Source organism: Artemia sp. Qi Xiang Cuo, chromosome 1, assembly GCF_049724085.1.
Source record: "Artemia sp. Qi Xiang Cuo chromosome 1, ASM4972408v1, whole genome shotgun sequence".
Lineage (NCBI taxonomy): Eukaryota > Metazoa > Arthropoda > Branchiopoda > Anostraca > Artemiidae > Artemia > Artemia sp. Qi Xiang Cuo.
Window position 1 is genome coordinate 74,942,011 of NC_142794.1, and position 25,959 is coordinate 74,967,969.

Genomic DNA, 25,959 nt, shown 5'->3' on the forward strand with positions numbered 1-25,959 from the left:
CATTACAGAAGACTTTTTTTTTTAGCAAAATAGTCCTTAAATTAAGAATGATGAATACGATGGGTACAAATATGTATTTTCTTTTGAAAAAGATTCCACCCCTTCAGCCCAAAACCAAGCACATCAGACTGGTTTTTGGAAATCTCGTACGAGATCCTTAAGACCTTCTTGATTCAACAAAACGAGGATAAGATGAATAGCTTCGCTGAAAACTCGTGTCACCGAAATCTGTTTCTTTTTCTTCCTTACTTCCATCAGAACCTGAGCTCTCTTCATATTATATCACACTTTACGGAGTTGGTATGGACAATTCTTTGTAGTGTGTGACTGATTTCCTTGCAGAATGCAAGCTAGGGTAAGCCACTGTATGTTTTGACGTAATCTCTTTAATACTTTCAAAGCAGAAATAACAATAAGAGAAGTGATCTATGGGTCCCCGCCCCCCAAAATCATAGGTACAGCAAATGCCATCTGGCATGTGTCATTAATTCATGCAGTTAGAAGCCTACTACACGATAAACAACACATATGTGGGGCCCAAGCCCTTGCTTAGTACCCCAATTTACACCCAAAATAAAGCTCTTAGCAAATTTTTACTAATAGAGTGAGGGTTTCACCTTTGGAACTTTAGTATCACTTCACCACAGTAAAAAAAAAAGTTGGTTTTGCGATTTAAGCATTTTCCAGGCATTTTGTAGCTAACATCAAATTAAAAGAAATAAATTTGTAAATATATAATATACTATTATCCAGATACAAAGAACTCGCAATTACTTGTTTATTGGTTTATCTCACAACAGAAATATCGCTCAAATTAATGCATGTTGCCCAAGAAGATGCTTATGCTTGTCTATACACGTCAATACATATCTTTTGCACGTTGCCTGTACAGTATTAGCAACGATATAATTTGAGTTAGGTCATTTGGTTCCATCACAGTTATAATACTCTAGTTTTTAATTTACGAAGGACAAATGGCGAAAAAAAGATTATTAGAAAAATAATTGAAATGAAAAACTTAAAAGAATGGGGGTGAGGGATAAATTCTTAATACATACTTGAAAACACGATTAAACTACATTAAATACCACCATTGGTACTCTTGAGACAAAAACACGTCGACCAGTAATACCTTTATCTGGCTCTCAGGCCCTGGCTCCAAGTATTTACTTGCTCTTTGCTCTTCTTCTTTGAGTTTAGCGTCTGCATACTTCATATATTCTTGCATTCCATTCTCTGCAAGGTAGCTTCCAGCCTGCCGTAGGTAAAAGCTTCGAGTAAAGTCAATATAGGCCTTTTCAAAATGATCTCTGTAGATTTGAAGCTGATCACAAGCGTTTGAACACAAATTTACTAGAATACAAACGTTTTCTGTACAAACACACACACACACACACACACATATATATATATATATATATATATATATATATATATACATATATATATATATATATATATATATATATATATATATATATATATATATATATATATATATATATATATATATATATATATATATATATATATATATATATATATATATATATATATATATATATATATATATATATATATATATATATATATATATATATATATATATATATATATATATATATATATATATATATATATATATATATATATATATATATATATATATATATATATATATATATATATATATATATATATATATATATATATATTTTTATATATATATATATATATATATATATATATATATATATATATATATATTTGCTCTCTGATCAGTTTCGACTAATAAAAAAGGCACTAGTTCTCTCAATTTCCAATCGAATGAGCCCTTTTTGAAGCTTCTACGACAAAACTTTGTATAAAAACATTCTATGCCCCAAGGACATAACTTACGACCCTTGTCATGAGGGCTATTGGGGGAGGGTTGTCATCCTTAAAAACATAATTTCTAGACATTTCAATTACGTTGAACAAAATGGCTATATCAAAATGCTGATCGGAAATGTTTGGGGAAATGATGGGGGTGGGGCAATTCTCCTTCTGATTACTTTCGACAATTAAAAACGGTAATAGCCCTCTCAACTTCCAATCGAAAGAGCCCTTTTAAAGTTTTTACGACAACACTTTCTATGTTACATTATATATCCCTGGGCATTACTTACAACCTTAGCCCTGAGGGCTGTGGGGGTTGTCATACTCAAAAACATAATTTCCGGACCCTTCAACTACGTACAACAAAATTGCTATATCAAAATGTTGATCGGAAGTGTTTGGGGAAATGACGGTCCCATTCAGAAACATCAACGTTTATGTACATAGAAATTATGTCAAAGGGGCTCAATATTGAATTTTAGAAATATCAATGCTTTTCAGTTTTTCTACAGTTTTGTTTTTAGTGAAGCAGAGGTCTAAATGCAGTACATAAACATTTTCCAGCGTTTGAAGCAGGTACTTTTGTACAGAACACAGTAAATTTTAAGATGATGGGGAAGGCAACTTCCCAAGCCACACTTTTTTAAAGAATATATCTAGGTAAAGCGTTAAGAATGTGTCTTTAGGAGGACAGGAAACACCCTCTTATTTCTAAAACTTTTGAGTGCTAACACATTCATGGGATCCCCTCCCAATAATTTTTACTTCCCCCAATTTTTTTTTAGGAAGGACTGAGCAAGACTAGCGAACATAAAAAAACTGAGAGTTAGTTAACCAAACAGAAAATTTTTAGTTCAAGTGTCCTGTTTTAGTAGCAAAAGATAGCAAGCATTAGAACACACACTGCTTTTTCAAACTATTTTGTTTTCCATGGTTTATAAAATTTATTAGATTCCAAGGGTACACTCCTGCCCGATGGAATAGTTTATTCCTAAGTACCTATACGAAAATACAATTATTCACTGTTTTTTTCAGGAGAGTGAAAAGCAACGTTAAAGCTTAAAGCTAACCAAGATTATCCTTCATGAGAGAGCAAACGTCTCACTTTTATAAAGGATTATAAAAGAACGTCTATTGTTTTTTTCTTAGCCCCTAAGACGATCTCTATGAAATATCCTGCGATGTCTATTTTTCCAAGTTAAAAAAAAAAAATGGAAAACTACTTTATTTCGTTCGTCTCAATTGAAGCTTATTTTTTAGTGCTTCTGAAAGAGAATAAAGGTTGTCATCCTTAAACATTAACAATCAAAAAAATGAATCATCACTTTCTTTTCAACTTTGGTTTTTAAGGGTGAATTTTTAACGTAGAAATCAAAATTTCCTGTTATTCAAGTGTAATGCACAAAAAAAATTTAGTGTTCCTTTTAAAACTTCCAAAATAGATTCTTTAAAAAATTTATTAAAAGAAAACTACAAAGAAAGTTATACAATAAATATACTTAATTTAACACTCTGTGCAAAGTGTGCTAACAGGATTCAGTGGGAGGGGATATGGTTGGTGTTATGTAAACTATTTAGTGAATACCAATATGTGCCTCTTATCTCAGTACTGGATTTATAGCGAACGAAATATGGATTCCTTATTTAAGAATACCGTTGACTTACTTTCAAATAATTATAACGAAAAAAAAAAAATTGAGATTCGTCTTTTAAGCTCGGCAGGGCAACATAATACTATTGCTATACTGTTTCACTCCATCCCTTCAAAGCCTAGGATCACTTAATAGCAAAATGCATCTCATCGCTTAACTAAGAAATTGGGTCAATTTAGCGAATCAGATTGTGTAAGAACAAAATAATAATTGAGATACGTCAATGGAAAAATACCTTGGGAGCTTCCAAACCTTACCAGGTTTTATTTCGATTCAACATTTCAAATCTGACTTAAAACAAATTATAGGGTAAAAGTAAACAGATAAAGAAACAACAAAAATTACTTACCATAAGATTCCCTAACTCCAATAACTAGATTTGAGTCAAATTGCTCATTGCACCTTTCCTTATACACCAAATGCATAGCCGCGTCTTGTAATTTCTGTTTAATTGATGAAAAAATGCTTTTGTTCCAACTGTCCAACATTAACTGAAAAATAAAAGCAATAAATAAAAAAAAATAGGGGAACTCGTGCCATAATAAAGAAAATTCCAGATGCTTTTGTTGTGACAAATGAAAGACGTATCTACTTTTTAAAACATTCAATTCAAAATTTTGAGATAGCCATTTTTGTTCAGCGTAGTTGATTTCCACATTGAAAATAGATTATTGAGGAGAACACTCCCCTACAACCCTCAGGGCAAGGGTTTTAAGTTTTGCCCTGGGGGCATGTAAGCTTTTTTTAGAAGGCGTTGTCTTAGAAACTTCAAAACAGACTCATTTGATTGGAAATTAAAGGGCTAATGCCCTTTTTAATAGTCAAAATTGATTGGAGGGAAAACTATCCCCCCACGCCCATCATTTCCCCAAACACATCCAATAAAACTTTTGAGATAGCCATTTTGTTCAGTGTAGTTGATTTCCAGATAAAAAATATGTTTTTAAGGAGGACACTCCCCTACAACCCTCAGGGCAAGAGTTTTAACTTACGCCATGGGGGCATATAAGGTTTTTATAGGAGGCATTGTCGTAAAAACTTCAAAACAGGCACATTCAATTGGAAATTCAAAGGGCTAGTGCCTTTTTTAATAGTCAAAAGTGATTGGAGGGCAACTAGACCCCCCCACCCACGCCCATCATTCCCCCAAACACATCCAATCAAAATTTTGAGATAGCCATTTTGTTCAGCATAGTTGATTTCCAAATAGAAAATATATTTTTGAGGAGGACACTCCCCCACAACCCTCAGGGCAAGAGTTTTAAGTTATGCCCTGGGGGCATATAAGGTTTTTATAGAAGGCGTTGTCGTAGAAACTTCAAAAAAGGCACATTTAATTGGAAATTAAAGGGCTAGTGCCCTTTTTAATAGTCGAAAGTGATTGGAGTGCAACTAGCCCCCCCCCCACGCCCATCATTTCCCCAAACACATCCAATCAAAATTTTGAGATAGCCATTTTGTGATGCGTAGTTGACTTCCAGATAGAAAATATTTTTTTGAGGAGGACAATCCCCCAGAACCTTCAGCGTAAGGGTTTTAAGATATGCCCTGGGGACATAAAAGGTTTTTTACAGAAGGCGTTGTCGTAGAAACTTCAAAACAGGTTCATTCGATTGGAAATTTAAAGGGCTAGTGCCCTTTTTAATAGTCGAAAGTGATTGGAGGGCAACTAGCCCCCCTCCCACGGCCATCATTCCCCCAAACACATCCAATCCAAATTTTGAGATAGCCATTTTGTTCAGCGTAGTTGATTTTCAGATAAAAAACATGTTTTTGAGGAGTACAATCCCCCACAACCCTCAGGGCAAGTGTTTTAAGTTATGCCTTGGGGGCATATAAGGTTTTTATAGAAGGCGTTGTCATAGAAATTTCAAAAAAGGCTCCTTCGATTGGAAATTCAAAGGGATAGTGCCCTTTTTAATAGTCAAAAGTGGTTGGAGGGCAACACGCCCCCCCCCCTACGCCGATTATTCCCCCCAACACATCCAATCCAAATTTTGAGATAGCCATTTTTGTTCAACGTAGTTGATTTCCAGATGGAAAATATTTTTTTGAGGAGGACACTCCCCCCAACCCTCAGGGCAAGGGTTTTAAGTTATGCCCTGGGGGCATATAAGGTTTTTATAGAAGGCGTTGTCGTAGAAACTTCAAAACAGGCTCATTCGATTGGAAAATAAAGGGCTAGTGCCCCTTTTAATAGTCGAAAGTGATTGGAGGGCAACTAGCCCCCCCCCCCCGCCCATCTTTTCCCCAAATACATCCAAACAAACTTTTGAGACAGCTATTTTGTTCAGTGTAGCTGATTTCCAGATAGAAAATATGTTTTTGAGGAGGACACTCCCCAACAACCCTCAGGGCAAGAGTTTTAAGTTATGCCCTGGGGGCATATAGGGTTTTTATAGGAGGCGTTGTCGTACAAATTTCAAAACAGGCACATTCAATTGGAAATTCAAAGGGCTAGTGCCCTTTTTAATAGTCGAAAGTGATTGGAGGGCAACTAGCCCCCCCCCCATGCCCATCATTCTCCCAGACACATCTAATCAAAATTTTGAGATAGCCATTTTGTGTAGCGTAGTTGATTTCCAGATAAAAATATGTTTTTGAGGAGGACAATCCCCCACAACCCTCAAGGCAAGGGTTTTAAGTTATGCCCTGGGGACATATAAGGTTTTTATAGAAGGCGGTATCGTACAAATTTCAAAAAAGGCTCATTCAATTGGAAATTCCGAGGGCTAGTGCCCTTTGCAACAGTCAAAAGTGATTTGAGGGCAACTAACCCCTCTCTCACGCCTACCTTTTCCCCAAACGCATCCAATCAAAATTTTAAACAGCCATTTTATTAAACGTAGTTTTAAGTTCTAGAAATTAGGTATTTGAGGATTACAACTCCCCAAAGCCCTCAGGGGAAGGTTTTTAATTTAAGGATTCTCCGAATCCTTCATATTATTTCTTATGGAAGGGATACTCGTATAAACTTTAGAGAGGGCTCATTTGATTGAAAATTGAAAGTTCTTGTTCACTTTTTAAGAATCGAAAGAGATTGAAGGGCAACTAGCCCCTCTCCCTCCTCCACGCCCTAAATGCATCAGATAAAAATTTTGAGATAGACATTTTGTTAAAATAGTTCAAAGTTCTAATAACAAAAAACTCCGGTGTCGACACAGTCCACCAGGGCCCAAGTGTAGGCGTTGTAATTTATGCCCTGGGGCATAACTTATTAAGGGGGGTTTATAACTTATGGGAAGGGGTTTTGTATGGGAAAAACACACAGGAAATCTATTATAATTATCTAATTATAAGGTTAAAATACATACTCTGTGATAGATGCAAAATTGCTTTGGCACACAAATTCTTATTAAGGTCAATTCCAAACAGTCGTGATCACTTTGTGTCAGCAAGTAAAATGGTCTAAACACCCTTCTTGGAGCTATTTTTTCAATCCATTCATTGTTGTCAATCGCTGTCCACAAGTTATGCAAGCTGTCTATTGTTCATATATAAGGTTTTTATCAAAGAGGTAATAGTATAGACTTTGAAAAAGCCTCATTCGATTTAAATTGAAAGTTCTAGATCCGTTTTTTAAAGTCAAGAATAATCGGACAGTAAGCACCCCCCCCCCATGTCATAAAAACTTGAAACTTTTTGCAGCCAAAAACGAAAAAAAATTAATTTTAAAAACTTTCAGAAAAACAAGTTTTTAAAATAAAATTAAAAACAATTTTAAACTTAAGTTCAGTATATAAAAATACCTTTTAAAATTCAAACTCAAAACGACCAGAAATTACTTTTAAAGACTAAATGAAACCCAAAACAAACAGAAATTAAATAAACAATCATAGCAAAAAGCATACAACAAGCAATAATATAAATGAATAAATAGATCTTAAAGCGAGTAATGCTTAGATTGAATATGAAAATCAAGCTTAAAACGAAAACAAATATTTTGCTATTAAAGTATACATGAAACTTAAAACGAACAGAAATTAAATAAACAATAAATGCAAACAAACATACAATATATATTAATGTAAATGAATAAATAAATCTTAAAACGAGTGAAACTTAAATTGAATATGTAAATCAAGTTTGAATCGAATAAAAATAACTACAAACAAGGGTTTGGGTATCGTCTCACTGCAGAAGCCTAAAACCTACTGCGTCATTGGCGCTTTACTGAAAACGAATTATATTACAAATGTTTTCTTTTGTACCTAATATTGAAAATAAATATTAAAAGTACAGTAAAATTTTGATTTGATGACCTTTTAGCAATTAATATCAGTATGCATCAAATATTCAGTTTAATTTATTAGTTCTTTTTAAGATTGGTCAAGACAAATATAGTTTCACTACAAGCAAAATTTGGATACTGCCCCCTTCTTTAACTGTAAAATTCTAAAGCCTTCTGCGTCATTGGTGCTTCACTGAAAACTAATTACTCGTATATTACAAATTTATTATTTTCCAGTTCTTACAGCATTGAAAATGAAAATAAAAATTACAGTGAAAAAAAAAAATCTTGAACTGATGGATCTGTCAACAATAAATATCATTATATATCCAATATTCAATTTGATTTTGTTTATACTTTCCAAGACTGTTCAAGACTCATATAGTTCTGCCATTTTTTTTAACTCTGCCATTTTTTGTAACTAATCGTGATAGTTTGTTATGAAAATATTCTATGGCTTCTAGGCATTTCTATTTGAGCGGAAAACCGCACATCAAACTTTGTGGAACATGCATTTTCTTGCATGGAACAAGAAATATAATAAAACGTCAAGTTTCGGAGTGTTCTACCACTCGCAAGCAAGTGCCATTGGTATTTTTGAATCCGCATGGTCAATTTAGGGGGTGGAGGGTAGGCTAATTCTCATAGCAGCCCCATTCCGTCGTGGTATGGTTCACATTTCAACACATGGTGTCCGGACTATCATATAATCTACCAAGCATACAAATACCCCAAATCAGTATCAATAAATAAATGAAACCCAAAACGAACAAAAATTAAAATAAATATTAGTCAAACTCAAAACGAGCATAAATTAATGTGAGTAGGGTTCAAAACCCCCTGCAAAACATGCTTTCTAAAAGCCAGAATATAATTCGTACTTTACTGAAAAAAATTCAAATGAGTTTACTGAAAAAAATGTGCATTGTCAATTTAATATACATATGCTGATATTTATTCCCTAAAATCTTAATTAATTATTGATTTCTTAAAGTTACAAAAGTGAAAATTTTTCAAAGAACTGTTTTCAGTAACGCGCCAATGAAGCAGTAGGTTTTAGGCTTCTGCAGTGAGACGATACCCAAACGCTTGTTTGTAGTTATTTTTATTCGATTCAAACTTGATTTGCATATTCAATTTAAGTTTTACTCGTTTTAAGATTTATTTATTCATTTACATTAATATATATTGTTTGTTTGTTCACAATGATTGTTTATTCAATTTCTGTTCGTTTTAAGTTTCATTTATGCTTTAATAGCAAAATATTTGTTTTCGTTTGAAGCTTGATTTTCATATTCAATCTAAGCATTACTCGCATTAAGATCTATTTATTCATTTATATTATTACTTGTTGTATGTTTTTTGCTATGATTGTTTATTTAATTTATGTTCGTTTTGGGTATCATTTATTCTTTAATATTAATGTCTGGTCGTTTTTAGTTTGAATTTTAACAGGTATTTGTATATACTGAGCTTAAGTTAAAAATAGCCTTTTCTTTCCTTTGAAAAACTTATTTTTCGGAAAGTTTTTTTAATTAATAATAATAAAACATTGGAGCTGTATGGCCTTTACTATAGGCAACGCTACAGCGTTGCCTCTGATATTTAGGTGGATGTCAAACTAAAACTAACTATGAGCATGTAGATTTTCAAAAAGGTGACAGCAACATTTGAAAAACGGCTTACATTATTAAGTTAGACCCTTAAGGGTAAGTTTTGGCGTATTTTGAACTAGCCAGAAGGAACTATGTCTTTACTGTTAATACTACCGTTACTGTAATTAATGACGCTAAGGGTATTAAGGTGAAATTCTTAATGAACGTTTAGGGGAGTTTCAATTAAACGAAAAAAACAACATGCATGCAGGTTTTAAAATGGGCATATAAGCAATATAATAGGTAGTGTCATTCTATAATATCTAGAAATATCATTGACTTTCAAAAGAGATAGTTTGATCGAAAATTACAAATTCTAGTGCCCTTTTTAAAGTCAGAAGAGATTGGAGGACAAGCAGGCCAGTAGAGGCCGTGTATCGACTCAGACAAGGAGTGACGTCAGACCTATTGTTTCTAACCTAGATTTACCCAATGACCTTATGATGAAAATATAACGGTGCTTGGAATGTGTTATGATGGGAATTCTATTTTTTTAATACGGCTTCCTTTAGAATCAATTGTATAAGTTTGTTGTACATCAGTGAAAGTGTAACAGTTCATTTTTAGTTACAAGGGGCCTTCAGAAATTACTTGACATTTTAGAGGATTATTTGGATAGGAAAAGTTAGAACTTAACGTGGATAAAACCATAGTGTTAGTATTCCGTAAATGGGGTAGACTTGAGAAGGATGTCAAAATTAGTTTTAAGGCTAGAAGGGTTAGATTAGTGGAGGAATGGTCATATTTAGGTGTTACGCTTAAGGCGAAAGGAAATTTATTTAGTATCCATATAGAAAGTAGGATTGAGAAAGGAAAGGCATGTTGTAATATGGTATTAAGATGTAATCTTAGGGTAATAAAAAGATTATAGTAATTAAAGAGGTTTTGAGGGCTAAAATCTTAGGTGTAATGCCCTATGGTTCTGAGGTTTTGGGGGTATGTGAAGGGAGATGAATCAGTGCAATTAGGATATTATAAGAGGTGTCTAAGGAGTAGTATAGTAGTTAGAGGTGATTTAGGTTTGTTTTCTTTAAGAAGTCGTAGGCTAATTAACATGGTTAGGCTTTGGGAAATTTTTTAGTGATGCCTTGGGTTCGTGAGATGAAGGTGGCTTTATTTAGAAATTTTGAAGGGCAGCTCAGGGTAGGGATGGCCGTACCAAATTAAGAGTGTCTTAGATCAGTGTGGACTAAGCCATATGTGGGCGGATGGTTTAGTAGGGCACGAGGATATGGGGGGACCAGGTAGATTAGTTGAAAGCATTTTACAGGACCAAGAAATACATCCGTGGCAGGCCCAGCGCTTGCTTTCGAATTCATTGGGTCTTTATTGTTGGTTGAAGGATATTTGGGGTGAAGTTTTATTTTTTGAGGTGGGTTTGAAAAAAGAAAGAAATAAAGTTATTAATTGAAATGAGGGCTGATAGTTTGTCACTGCACCAAAGAAGAAAGTCTATTGGGAAAGAAAGGCAGCGTAGAAATATTAAACAGATCAAAGTAGTTCAAGAGGTTTTCAGGACTAAAATCTTAGGTGTAATGCCCTATGGTTCTGAGGTTTTGGGGGTATGTGAAGGGAGATAGGCTTGAAACAGTGTAATTAGGATATTATAAGAGGTGTATAGGGATAAGTAAGAACACAAGTAATATAGTAGCTAGAGTTGATATAGGTCTGTTTTCTTTAAGAAGTCGTAGGTCAATTAACATGGCTAGGCTTTGAAAAAAAATTTTAGTGATGCCTAGGGTGTAGGTGATGAAGGCTGTAAATTTAGAAATTTTGAAAGACAGCTCAGGAAGGGGATGGCCTTACCCTATTAAGAGTGTCTTAGATCAATGTGGATTAAGACATATGTGGGGGATGGTTTAGGTCTCGAGGATATGGGGGGACCAAGTAAGTAGATTAGTTGGAAGCATTTTACAGGACCAAGAAATACATGCATGGCAAGCTCAGCGTTTGCTTTCGAATTCACTGGGTCTTTATTGTCGGTTGAAAAACATTTGGGGTGAAGTTTTATTTTTTAAGGTGGGTTTGAAAAAAAATGAAATAAAGTAATTAATTGAAATGAAGGCTGATAGTTTACCACTGGGCAAAAGAAGAAAGTTTTTCGGAAGGAAGAGGTCAAAGGCTGGTCCTTATTTTTGATCTATGTGTGGAGGTTTAGATGAGAGCGTTTATCACTTGATAAAATAACTGTTTAAACAGGACCATGAAATACAGGCATGACAGGACCTCAGGCATGGCAGGGCCAACATTCGCTTTCGAATTCAGTGGGTCTTTATTGTTGGTTGAAGGATATTTGGGGTTAAGTTTTATTTTTTGAGGTGGGTTTGAAAAAAGAATGAAACGAAGTTATTAATTGAAATGAGGGCTGATAGTTTGCCACTGGGCCAAAGAAGGAAGTTTATCGGGAGGGAAAGGTCAAAGGCTGTGGACTAAGCCATATGTGGGCGGATGGTTTAGTAGGGCACGAGGATATGGGGGGACCAAGTAGATTAGTTGAAAGAATTTTACAGGACCAAGAAATACATGCATGACAAGCCCAGCTTTCGCTTTCGAATTTACTGGGTCTTTCTTGTTGCTTTAAGGACATTTGGGGCTAAGTTTTGTTTTTTTACGTGGATTTGAAAAAAAAAATAGGAATGAAGTTATTAACTGAAATGAGGGCTGATAGTTTGTCACTGCACCAAAGAAGAAAGTTTATCGGGAGGGAAAGTCAGCGTAGAAATATTAAAAAGATCAAAGTAATTCAAGAGGTTTTCAGGACAAAAATCGTAGGTATAATGCCCTATGGTTCTGAGGTTTGGGGGTATGTGGAGGGAGATAGGCTTGAAACAGTGTAATTAGGATATTATAAGAGGTGTATAGGGATAAGTAAGAACACAAGTAGTATAGTAGCTAGAGTTGATCTAGGTCGGATTTCTTTAAGAAGTCGTAGGTCAATTAACTTGGCTAGGCTTTGGAAAAAATTTTTAGAGATGCCTAGGGTGCGGGTGATGAAGGCGGCTTTATTTAGAAATTTTGAAAGGCAGCTCAGGAAATTAAAAGTTCTAACGCTCCTTTTGAGAGACCAAAAAGATTGGAGGGGAACTGGCCCCCTCCCAACCACCTTTTTTTCCTAAAAGTAGACCGATCAAAATTCTTAGATAGCCATTTTATTCAGCCTAAGTGAAAAACCCAGTACCTATGTCTTTGTGGATAACATAGCCCCCCACAGCCCTTGGGGAAAGGTTTGTAAGTCAAGTTAGAGTTGATTTAGGTTTGTTTTCTTTAAGAAGTCGTAGGTTAATTAACATGGCTAGGCTTTGAAAAAAAATTTTAGTGATGCCTAGGGTGCGGGTGATGAAGGCTGCTTTATTTAGCAATTTTGAAAGGCAGCTCAGGTAGGGGGTGGCCGTACCAAATTAAGAGTGTCTTAGATCAGTGTGGACCAAGCCATACGTGGGGGGATGGTTTAGTAGGGCTCGAGGATATGGGGGAACCAAGTAAGTCGCTTATATCAAATAGTTCGTGGTAACAAACTGTAAGTAGGGAGCAATGCGGCTCAATAGTAACCAAAACTCTAAGAAATGGAATTTTGATATCAATTGATGTATCAACAGAATTGGCTTATTATGTTGATTCCAAATATATAATATTCATTAAGTTTAGTGCTACACATTAAAAGGTATAAACCTGAGAAAATCTGCCTGATTTTCAAAAAAGAGGAAAACACCCCCTATAAGTCAAGGAATCTTAATGAAAATCACAGCATCAGCGTATCCGAGAATCCTGATGTAGAAGTTTCAAGCTTTCATCTGCAAATTTTGGAATTTTGTATTTTTTGCCCGAAGACAGATCACGGATACGTGTTTATTTATTTTTTTCCAGGGGTGAACACATCGAACCATTAGTCCTAGAATATCGAGAAAGGGCTCATTCGAACGGAAATTAAAAGTTCTAACGCTCCTTTTGAGTGACCAAAAAGATTGGAGGGGAACTGGCCCCCTCCCAACCACCTTTTTTTCCTAAAAGTAGACCGATCAAAATTCTTAGATAGCCATTTTATTCAGCCTAAGTGAAAAACCCAGTACCTATGTCTTTGTGGATAACATAGCCCCCCACAGCCCTTGGGGAAAGGTTTGTAAGTCAAGTTAGAGGTGATTTAGGTTTGTTTTCTTTAAGAAGTCGTAGGTTAATTAACATGGCTAGGCTTTGAAAAAAAATTTTAGTGATGCCTAGGGTACGGGTGATGAAGGCTGCTTTATTTAGCAATTTTGAAAGGCAGCTCAGGTAGGGGGTGGCCGTACCAAATTAAGAGTGTCTTAGATCAGTGTGGACCAAGCCATATGTGGGGGGATGATTTAGGGCTCGAGGATATAGGGGGACCAAGTAAGTAGATTAGTTGAAAGCGTTTTGCAGGACCAAGAAATACATGCATGGCAGGCCCAGCTTTCGCTTTCGAATTCACTGGGTCTTTATTGTCGGTTGAAAAATATTTGGGGTGAAGTTTTATTTTTTAAGGTGGGTTTGAAAAAAAATTAAATAAAGTAATTAATTTAAATGAAGGCTGATAGTTTAACACTGGGCAAAAGAAGAAAGTTTTTCGGAAGGAAGAGGTCAAAGGCTGGTCCTTATTTTTGATCTATGTGTGGAGGTTTAGATGAGAGCGTTTATCACTTGATAAAATAACTGTTTAAACAGGACCATGAAATACAGGCATGACAGGACCTCAGGCATGGCAGGGCCAACATTCGCTTTCTAATTTACTGGGTCTTTATTGTTGGTTGAAGGAAATATGAGGTGAAGTTTTATTTTTTAACGTGGATTTGAAAAAAATGGAATAAAGTTATTAACTGAAATGAGGGCTGATAGTTTGCCACTGGGCCAAAGCAGGAAGTTTATTGGGAGGGAAAGGTCCAAGGCTGGTCCGTATTTTTGTCCTACGTGTGGAGGTTTAGATGAGAGCGTTTATCACTCGATAAAATAATTATTCAAAAGAGATAAAGGCTTAAAATATTAATTGCTAATTAACTAAGAGATAAATCATAGGAAATGGTAACTCCATTAAGAGATATATATTATTTTTTATTTTGGAGGGATGTTTTGAGAATAATTATTTTAAATTTCTGAAAATAATTATTTAAAAGAGATGAAGGATAGAAGTATGAATTGACTATGAATTGAGGGATAAACCTCTCGAAATAGTAACTCAATTACAAAAGATACATATTATTTTTTATTTTAGAGGTATATATTGGGAATAATTATTTTAAATTTCTGAAAATAATTATTTAAAAGAGATGAAGGCTTAAAATATTAATTGCTTATCAACTAAGGGATAAATCTCATGGAATGCAAACTCCATTAAGAGATACAGATTATTTTTTATTTTGGACGGATGTTTCTAGAATAATTATTTTTAATTTATGAAAATCATTATTTAAGAGACGAAGGCTTAAAATAATAATTGCTTATCAACTAAGGGATAAATATCAGGGAATAGTAACTCCACGAAGAGATACATATTACTTTTTATTTTGGAGTGATGTCTTGACAATAATAATTTTAAAATTCTGAAAATAGTTATCTAAGAGATGAAGGGCTCACAAGACTTTAACTCGTCACGTCATTTTATACTAAGAAGTATATACATTAACAAGATATTATGGTCTCAAGAGAACAAAATGAAAGAAAAAGAAACCGAGAAAAAGCATCAGCGTCGAGCAATCCAAATATCATAGGCAGCGCAATAGCGCTGCCTAAGTAAAGAATAATGTTGGCACAATGTATTTTTTTAGACCGGGGCACTTCGTATTGGAAGGAATTATCGTAGAAACTTCGAAATAGCTCATTCGATTGGAAAATGGAAGGGCTTGTGCCTCTTTTAATAATGAAAAGCGATTAGAGGAAAATTAACACCCTTTTCACACCCACCATTTTCCCGAATACATCCAATAAGAATTGAGATAGCCATTTTGTTTGACGTAGTTGAAAGGTCTAAAAATCATGTCTTTGGAATGACACTCCCCCCAGACTTCTCAGGACAAGGGTTGTAAGATACGTCCTGGTGGCATATAAGGTTAGTATAGAAAGCGTTGTTGTAGAAACTTCAAAAAGGGCTCATTAGGTCTTTGAGGATGACAACCCCCACAGCCCTCAGGGCAAGGGTTGTAAGTTAGGCATCGGGGTCATATAAGGTATTTATAGAAAGCGTTGTCGTAGAAACTTCAAAAAGGGCTCATTTGATTGGAAATTGAAAGGGCTAGTGTCCTTTTTAATAGTCGAAAGTGATTGAAGGGCAACTAATCCCCCTCTCAAGTCCACCATTTCCCCAAACCCATCCAATCAAAATTTTGAGATAGCCATTTTGTTCAACGTAGTTGAAAGTTCTGGAAATCTCGTGTTTGACGATGACAGCCCCCTCCACAGCCTAGCCACTAGCCCTCTCAATTCCCAATTGAATGAATCCTTTTATAAGTTTCTATGACAGCACTTCTATAAGAACCTTATTTGCACCCAGGACATAACTTACAATATTTGCCCCGGAGGCTGTGTGGGGTTTGTCATCATCAAAGCCATTATTTCGTGACCTTTCAACTACATTGAACAGAATAACTATCCCAAAATTTTGAATGGATGTGTTCAGGGAAATGGTGGGCGTGAGAGGGGGGTTAGTTTACCACCTATCGCTTTCCACTAGTAAAAAGGGCACAAGGTCTTCTAATTTCCAATCGCATTAGCCTTTTTCGAAGTTTCTACGACAATTCTTTCGATACAAAGTGCCCCGGTAAAAAAAAAAAAACATTGTACCAGCATCGTTCTTTACTTAGGCAGCGCTATTGCGCTGTCTATGATATTTGGATTGCACGACTCTAATACTTTTCTCGGTTCCTTTTTCTTTAATTTTGTTCTCTTGAGACTATAATATCTTGTTAATGTATAAACTACTTAGCATAAAATAACTTGACGAGTTACAGTCATGCGTTGAGTAGCAAGAACCTAACAAAAACAAAATTAATTTTTAAATTTTCAGGTATTTTTCTAGTTAGAAATAAAAAATAAACATTATTGCTCGGATACCACAAATATTTTACAGTTTACATAATAACCTTAGCGATTCTGAACTGAAAACTATAATAAAATAAAAAATTGAATTTCTTTTCTACGAAAATATAGCAAAAAGATACACACTTTAGAAGTTAAGCGAAAAGTTTGGTTTCAGGAGACAATTATAACTTTGAAGTGAGAGATAAAACTTTCGTTGTTTCAATCGAACAAAAAAAAACTAATTCAAAAATTTTCAGGTGTCTTTTAATTTGAATTGAAAAATTAGTATGACTGCTCAAACACCATAAATATTTTTGGAGTTTACATAATAACTTCTTACTAGGTTGCTAGCTACCGCTGTATCCTAGATTTCGATCTGAATCTATTTTTAAAAGTTGTGGGTTATTATATTTTATAGTATTGGACGGGACCGTCTGTTACTAGGTTCAAGCAACCACTGTAACCTGGATGAAATTACTATAGGATATAGTTCGTTCTTTAATCGTTCTTAAAGTTCGTTCTTTAAGAATTTTATTTCTTAGTATTGAACGTAATCGTCTCTTACTAAGTTGCTAGCTACCACTACAACCCAGATAAAAACAGGAAAAAGCTTTTGGTTTTTTTCTTTTTTGGAATAGTAAGAGACAAAGTTCGGAGAATGAGGCATAAAACTAAGCCCAATATGCAAATTGTTTTTTTCTTTACTAGGTTTCATCAATCTCTACAGCCATGATACCGATAAAACCTGAATAATTCCCATTTATAATGATTAACTTGACCGATCCTTTGTATGAAATCAGGCAGCTAGCTAATGTATTCCTTATTATAAAAACTAACAAAAAAATAATACTTCTTAAGACTCCTATCAAGTACCCATTTTTTTTTTTTTGGTACACATTTTTTATTCAGTGTAAGTGACCTGCATAAAATGGCATCCCAACAAACAAACAACATATTTAAGGAGTGAGCCTTTTAGGATCACGAGGAAACATTGACGTCTTTCTGATGTTGTCCAGTCCAAGAAAGAGCATTGCCACTCTTTCTAAGCCAATTCCTCCGCCAGCATGAGGGGGGCAGCCATATCGAAAAGCATCAATGTAACCCTTCACCTTTTCCAAATCAACAGAATGATGTCTAGCTCTTTCTATAATCATTGGTGAATCATGTATTCTTTGAGCTCCAGACATTATCTCCTCTCCTCTCATAAAAATATCATAGGAATTGGACCATTTCTGATGGTTAGGATCTGGCATTGTATAAAAAGGCCTCACTGCCAATGGAAATTTGTCCAAAATATAGAAATCTGTCCCGTACTTGGATTTGATAAGCCTGCCTAGGAGTTTCTCTTGAGGGGTCGATAAATCGTCCTCATCATTCATCTCTTCGCCAGCATCCCTCAGAATTTCCACCGCCTCTCTATATTCAAGTCTAAGAGGGGGATCACAAAACTCAAATGGCTCGGCTGTAAATTGACGATAGATGGCCGCAATTTCATCCTTGTACAGCTCTTGCAATCCTCTAAAAATTCCAATGAAGAGGGCCCCAATTTCATCAAGAACTTCGTGGTAATGATGTTTAAATGCCATTTCTAGATCAAGGCCCACAAATTCGGTTAGATGCCTGTGGGTGTTACTATCTTAAGCTCTGAATACAGCTCCAATTGTGTAAACTTTATCGAAGTCTGCAGCAATTGCCATCTGCTTGTAGAACTGAGGAGATTGCGCTAAATAAGCTTTCTGTTTGAAATAAGACACCTCAAATACGTTGGCACCGCCTTCACTAGCTGCTGAAATTATCTTCGGGGTGTGAATTTCGACAAAACCCCTTCCATCAAGTGCTTCCCTAAACAACTTGCAAATGCCAGCTTGCAATCTGAAAATGGCTTGGTTTGTTGGTGTTCTTAAATCAAGCACCCGGTTATCCAGTCTCGTGTCCTGATTTACAACTATCGAGAGAGCTTCTTTGTCTTCGTAAACAGTTGTTACTGGTCTGGCAGCATCATCTATTTGCAATGGAAGTCTTGGTTCAGCTTTATTAACTACGAAGATATCAGTGATATGGAGTTCAACATCAGTTTGGGTAGAACTTTCGATTTTTCGCTCAGTTGCTCTTACATACCCTTGAACATCAATAATCGATTCTTTTGTGACCCCAGTAGTGAATTTGACCATTTGCTTGCTAACACCTTCTCCAACAGCAAAAACTCCTTGGATTGAATAAGCTTGCTGACGAATTAATATAAAACATTGTTTCCCTTTGCCTCTACAAGAATGCAAGCGTCCTTGCACCCACACAAGAGTGTCTTTTACCATCTTATTTAAATCTTTAACATTTGAATATTTCCTTTGGGTCTTCAATTGGCTTTAATTTAATGGCAATTCTCCATAGTGGCCAGAGGAAATATCAGGATCATCCATAGTCTATTAATATTAATTTTCAATCCACTTCAGGCTTAATTCTTAATTCATCAAGTACCCATAACCTAACAAAAAATAAATCTAATTTTTAAATTTTCAGGAATTTTTCTAGTTTTAATTAATAAATTAAAATTATTGCTCAGTCATCATAAATATTTTTGCAGTTTACATAATAACTTTAGCGATCTGGAACTTGGAACTAAAATAAAATTATCTTGTCGAGAGATGAACGTGTATAAATATTGCATTCACTTATTACGTCATATATGCTTATAATCTATATACATTTATAATGTCATTCATCAAGCTTGTACATGAAAATACAGTTTTTTTGTCAAAATTTATTCTATTTGAAAAAAAAATTTATAATTTTTATTTACAAAAGGCACTATATGTAGCAATTTCCTTTAAAATGAGCCATTATACAGCTCTCTATGATTTTTCAGTGCCCAGCTAGGCGAGGAGAAAAAAACGGAAAGAAAAAAAGATTCCATATTTGGAGAATATCGTGGTTACAGCCAATTTTCCTGATTTTCAAGCCAATATATTTGCCTTGTTATTCAAGCCAAGGGACAGTAAGTTTGCTATATAAAGTTTTGGACAAGGCGGTTCAAATAGTGTACTTCTTGTTTTAATCTGAATTTATTTTCAGGAGTTATGGGTTACTTTAGTTTTTACAATGGGGCGTGATCGTCTCTTACTAGGTTGCTAGCTACGGCTGCAACCCGGACTATAGGCTAGAGCTCGTTCTTTATCTGATCTAATGGTAAGCATACCCACTTGTCACGTGGGAGAACTAGGTTCGATTCCCTGTCGGGGAGAACTTTTAATGTTGAATTTAAAGCAAAATCTTTTAAATTTAAAATTTTGAATAGAAACTCGTCTTATTTACATCCTAATTAAAAAAGTGAAGATTATATGAGTGAGCCACAGGGTGCAGTTTCTTTGGGCTTCAGTTTGTTCTTTACTACAAAATTTCCCTTATAAATTTCCTATACCAGTATAGTTTCCTTTATAAGTTTCCTACACCAGTATAGTTTTCTTTATAAGTTTCCAATACCAGTATAGTTTCCAAACACGAAAAAGCCTGTGGCTTTTTCTTATTTTGTAAAGCAAGAGACGAACATCAAAAAGTCAGGCAACTAAATTCCATTCAAAAGATTATTTATTATCTTAAATTTTAGTAACTATGTGCCGTGGTTTGTTCTTTACTAGGTTTTCAGCTATATCCGATTAAACTAGCATAGGCCCCATTTATAATGAACTGTATCGGTTCTTTATGTACGAGCCTCAAAGAATCAGGCTGCTAACTAAGTATAATATATGCAACGGTTTGTTCTTCTAATGATCGTCTTTTAATATAATTCAATTATAATCTTAGTTACTATGGCCTGAAGTTCGTTCCTTACTGTTATGATTTTCAAGCCAATATATTTTCCTTGCTGTTCAAGCCAAGGGACAGAGAGTTTCCTATACAGGGGTTTTGGACAAGGCGGTTCTAATGGTGTACTTTTTGTTTTGATCTGACTCCTCTGTTAGGAACTATGGGTTTTTATATTTCTTAACATTGGACGTGATCGTCCCTTACTAGGTTGCTAGCTACCGCTGCAACCCGAATTTGCGCATTTGGAAGCCCCAACAGCCTAAGAAAAGCTTACCAAGATATCATGTCGACCTACTGTGTGCCTTTTTTTTCACGGATCATACGGCTTTGATTGCTCCTCTCAAACTTAAGCCAGAAAGCGCCATTCCATGAACCCCCCCCCCCCCCCACCCGAAACAAACATGTTGGAGAACCAACCCAAATATATTACGAGAGAGCGAGACTAGAAGAATAATCCAAGACATAGCAAAATAATTTTGAAAAAAGGTGATTTTATCAGAAGTCTTTTAAAATAACAGAGAAGAGATAAAGAAGCTCACAAGTGCTACCTATGCAGGATGTTAACACACCTAAAGGAGGAAATGGATTTTAGGCAAAGTATGAGACGCGAATACTATAAATCAAAGAACAAAAAGAAGAACAGAAGTTCAAAACTTTCAAGATGGCGAGAGTTGGAGGGATCAGGATAGACGGCGTTTTCAGAAATTTAGTTCATCTAATATATTCCAATTCCCAATTGAAATTACCCTGAAGAAGAAGAAGCAAAACTTGATTAAATTTATTTTGAATTCAATATAAAAGACCGACGACTATTTTAGCAACGATACTTATATTTTGAAAAAAAATCAGAAAGATCTTGGTCGGGTGAAAAAAAAATTAACCGGCTTGATTTTGACATGGTTCACTGGAATATTTGACTTCAAATTCTAGCATGGCTACTTTCGTCTCAAAACACAAGGCCTAGGTGAGAAACTTGAATAGGCTATTGTTATCTGTGATAGCAATAAGCATCGGCACTGTTTCTGTTTTTATTTCTGTTTCTGTTTATGTCACCCTGTTTCTGTTTCTGTTTTTCAAAAAAACAGAACAGAAAACAGAAACAAGACATCTGTTTTAGTCAGACCTGTTTCAGTTTCTGTTCTGTTTTTTGTTAACCTGTTTTTTCTGTTGTTTTTATTTCGTTTTAAGTGCTTGCGTTCACGCTATTGTTAAACTTGCTTCCTTGGGGTGATTGAAAGGTCTTCTTGCTTTCTTCATCTCCTTCACCTTTGTGTAACTAATGCTCTCAAGTTCGGGGGAGAAATTGATGTAGAGCAAGTTGTTGCATGTGAATCTGACGACAATGATGAACTGGAAGAAGGCTTAAGTAGAGAGCAAGAGATTGATGCAGACTAAGATGATCTACCCGATGTCATAAATGAGGATATTGCTATTACCGCTTCTGATATAGATGACCCTGACAAGTTGGATGAAGAAAGTGTATGTGACGAGTGGGCAGAAGCTAAATCTGATCTGGAGGCAGCACTAGAGACATAGTTTTTACTTTATTTGATTTAGCTAGCTCTTGTAAATAATTCTTTTTCAGCTAAGAAGAAACACTAGTCTAACTACAAGACATCCTTCGGAGATTGAGAACCTGTAGCTCAATATTAGCTTTAATGCTGGTCCAAAACATATCCAGAAGTTTGCCGTACTGGTACCTTAGATCTTAGAACAAAATAAGTAAGGTTGGGCAGTTTGCAAAAGAGTGGAAAGAACTTCATAGTAAAAGTCAGTAGAAAAATTGACTCTAGTGATTTGTCAGTGTTTGTATTCAACGAATTTTAGACACCATGGATGCATCAGTAGCTGCAACCTAGTAAAGAGCAAATCTCGGTCTACAGTAACCAAAAATAAGAAAAGTGTTTTAGATAAACCATTCTACGCAAAATACTATTTGATGCTGATTCAGCAATGTTAATTATTACCTCCATTAAACTTCAAGGTTAATCTTAGCACCAAAATAAATTTCCCTTATTTCCGAAAAAAAGCCCGAAACCTCTCGAAACTGGCATTGGATCAAAATAAAAAGTACACCATTGAAATCGCCATGGTCGAAAACCCCTAACCAGAGGTATACAGTCCCCACCCGAACAACCAAAGACATTCCTATTTTAGCATGGATAGTGCAAGCAATCCAATGTGCAAGAACAACTGATGGAACACTTGAAACAAGTATGTTTCTAAGTGACAAGTTCAAAGTTTGAACTTCAGTTTGTTTTCCATTTTATTGAAAGCTGTTGTGCTTATATCAAATAGTTCGTGGTAACAAACTGTAAGTAGGGAGCAATGCGGCTCAATAGCAACCAAAACTCTAAGACATGGAATTTTGATATCAATTGATGTATCAACAGAATTGGCTTATTATGTTGGTTCCAAATATATAATATTCATTAAGTTTAGTGCTACACATTAAAAGGTATAAACCTGAGAAAATCTGCCTGATTTTCAAAAAAGAGGAAAACACCCCTATAAGTCAAGGAATCTTAATGAAAATCACAGCATCAGCGTATCCGAGAATCCTGATGTCGAAGTTTCAAGCTTTCATCTGCAAAAATTTGGAATTTTGTATTTTTTGCCCGAAGACAGATCACGGATACGTGTTTATTTATTTTTTTCCAAGGGTGAACACATCGAACCATTAGTCCTAGAATATCGAGAAAGGGCTCATTCGAACGGAAATTAAAAGTTCTAACGCTCCTTTTGAGTGACCAAAAAGATTGGAGGGGAACTGGCCCCCTCCCAACCACCTTTTTTTCCTAAAAGTAGACCGATCAAAATTCTTAGATAGCCATTTTATTCAGCCTAAGTGAAAAACCCAGTACCTATGTCTTTGTGGATAACATAGCCCCCCACAGCCCTTGGGGAAAGGTTTGTAAGTCAAGTTAGAGGTGATATAGATTTGTTTTCTTTAAGAAGTCGTAGACTTATTAACATGGCTAGGATTTGAGAAAAAATTGTTGTGATGCCTTGGGTGTATGAGATGAAGGCTGTAAATTTAGAAATTTTGAAAGACAGCTCAGGTAGGGGGTGGCCTTACCATATTAAGAGTGTCTTAGATCAATGTGGATTAAGACATATGTGGGGGAATGGTTTAGGGCTCAAGGATATGGGGGGGACCAAGTAAGTAGATTAGTTGAAAGCGTTTTGCAGGACCAAGAAATACATGCATGGCAAGCTCAGCGTTCGCTTTCAAATTCAGTGGGTCTTTATTGTCGGTTGAAAAACATTTGGGGTGAAGTTTTAATTTTTAAGGTGGGTTTGAAAATGAAATAAATGAAAAATGAAAAAAATGAAATAAAGTTATTAATTGAAATGAAGGCTGATAGTTTACCACTGGGCAAAAGAAGAAAGTTTTTCGGAAGGAAGAGGTCAAAGGCTGGTCCTTATTTTTGATCTATGTGTGGAGGTTTAGATGAGAGCGTTTATCACTTGATAAAATAACTGTTTAAACAGGACCATGAAATACAGGCATGACAGGACCTCAGGCATGGCAGGCCCAACATTCGCTTTTGAATTCAGTGGGTCCTTATTGTCGGTTGAAGGACATTTTGGGTGAAGTTTTATTTTTTAAGGTGGGGTTGAAGAAAAAATGAAACGAAATTATTAACTGAAATGAGGGTTGATGGTTTACCACTGGGCCAAAGAAGAAAGTTTATCGGGAGGGAAAGGTCCAAGGCTGGTCCGTATTTTTGTCCTACGTGTGGAGGTTTAGATGAGAGCGTTTATCACTCGATAAAATAATTATTCAAAAGAGATAAAGGCTTAAAATATTAATTGCTAATTAACTAAGAGATAAATCATAGGGAATGGTAACTCCATTAAGAGATATATATTAATTTTTATTTTGGAGGGATGTTTTGAGAATAACTATATTACATTTTTGAAAATATTTATTTAAAAGAGATGAATGATTAAAGTATGGTCTAACTATGAATCAAGGGATAAACCTCTGGAAATAGTATCTCAGATATAATATTCATATTATTTTTGATCTTGGAAAGATATCATATGAATAATTATTATAAATTTTTTAAACTAATTATTGAAAAGAGATGAAGGCTTGAAATATTAATTACCCATCAACTAAGGGATAAATCTCATGGAATGCAAACTCCATTAAGAGATACAGATTATTTTTTATTTTGGACGGATGTTTCTAGAATAATTATTTTTAATTTATGAAAATCATTATTTAAGAGACGAAGGCTTAAAATAATAATTGCTTATCAACTAAGGGATAAATATCAGGGAATAGTAACTCCACGAAGAGATACATATTACTTTTTATTTTGGAGTGATGTCTTGACAATAATAATTTTTAAATTCTGAAAATAATTATCTAAGAGATGAAGGGCTCACAAGACTTTAACTCGTCACGTCATTTTATACTAAGAAGTATATACATTAACAAGATATTATGGTCTCAAGAGAACAAAATGAAAGAAAAAGAAACCGAGAAAAAGCATCAGCGTCGAGCAATCCAAATATCATAGGCAGCGCAATAGCGCTGCCTAAGTAAAGAATAATGCTGGCACAATGTATTTTTTTTTACCAGGGCACTTCGTATTGGAAGGAATTATCGTAGAAACTTCGAAATAGCTCATTCGATTGGAAAATGGAAGGGCTTGTGCCTCTTTTAATAATGAAAAGCGATTGGAGGAAAATTAACACCCTTTTCACACCCACCATTTTCCCGAATACATCCAATAAAAATTGAGATAGCCATTTTGTTTGACGTAGTTGAAAGGTCTAAAAATCATGTCTTTGGAATGACACTCCCCGACCCCTCAGGACAAGGGTTGTAAGATACGCCCTGGTGGCATATAAGGTTAGTATAGAAAGCGTTGTTGTAGAAACTTCAAAAAGGGCTCATTAGGTCTTTGAGGATGACAACCCCCACAGCCCTCAGGGCAAGGGTTGTAAGTTAGGCATCGGGGTCATATAAGGTATTTATAGAAAGCGTTGTCGTAGAAACTTCAGAAAGGGCTCATTTGCTTGGAAATTGGAAGGGCTAGAGTCCTTTTCAATGGTCGAAAGTGATTGGAGGGCAACTAAGCCCCCTCTCAAGTCCACCATTTCCCCAAACCCATCCAATCAAAATTTTGAGATAGCCATTTTGTTCAACGGAGTTGAAAGTTCTGGAAATTTCGTGTTTGACGATGACAGCCCCCTCCACAGACTAGCCACTAGCCCTCTCAATTCCCAATTGAATGAATCCTTTTATAAGTTTCTATGACAGCACTTCTATAAGAACCTTATTTGCACCCAGGACATAACTTACAATATTTGCCCCGGAGGCTGTGTGGGGTTTGTCATCATCAAAGCCATTATTTCGTGACCTTTCAACTACATTGAACAGAATAACTATCCCAAAATTTTGAATGGATGTGTTCAGGGAAATGGTGGGCGTGAGAGGGGGGTTAGTTTACCACCTATCGCTTTCCACTAGTAAAAAGGGCACAAGGTCTTCTAATTTCCAATCGCATTAGCCTTTTTCGAAGTTTCTACGACAATTCTTTCGATACAAAGTGCCCCGGTAAAAAAAAAAAAAAAATTGTACCAGCATCGTTCTTTACTTAGGCAGCGCTATTGCGCTGTCTATGATATTTGGATTGCTCGACTCTAATACTTTTCTCGGTTCCTTTTTCTTTCATTTTGTTTTCTTGAGACTATAATA

General features: G+C 35.3%; 2 protein-coding genes across 2 annotated transcripts in view; both read right to left on the minus strand.

The window, feature by feature from the left end:
- Positions 1-25,959, minus strand: part of Cul5 (cullin 5) — a 145,423-nt gene that overhangs the window by 49,978 nt on the left and 69,486 nt on the right. Inside the window, exons 4-5 of the mRNA XM_089096188.1 lie at positions 3,880-4,021; positions 1,133-1,353 (exon numbers count right to left, since the gene is read on the minus strand). Coding sequence (XP_088952314.1) covers positions 1,133-1,353; positions 3,880-4,021 — 363 coding nt within the window. The remainder of the gene's footprint in view (positions 1-1,132; positions 1,354-3,879; positions 4,022-25,959) is intronic.
- LOC148956723 (aspartate--tRNA ligase, cytoplasmic-like) lies at positions 17,316-18,891 on the minus strand. The gene is given in 1 exon segment (XM_089096168.1): positions 17,316-18,891. A coding segment is annotated over 1 exon segment (1,356 nt). The 5' UTR covers positions 18,752-18,891; the 3' UTR covers positions 17,316-17,395.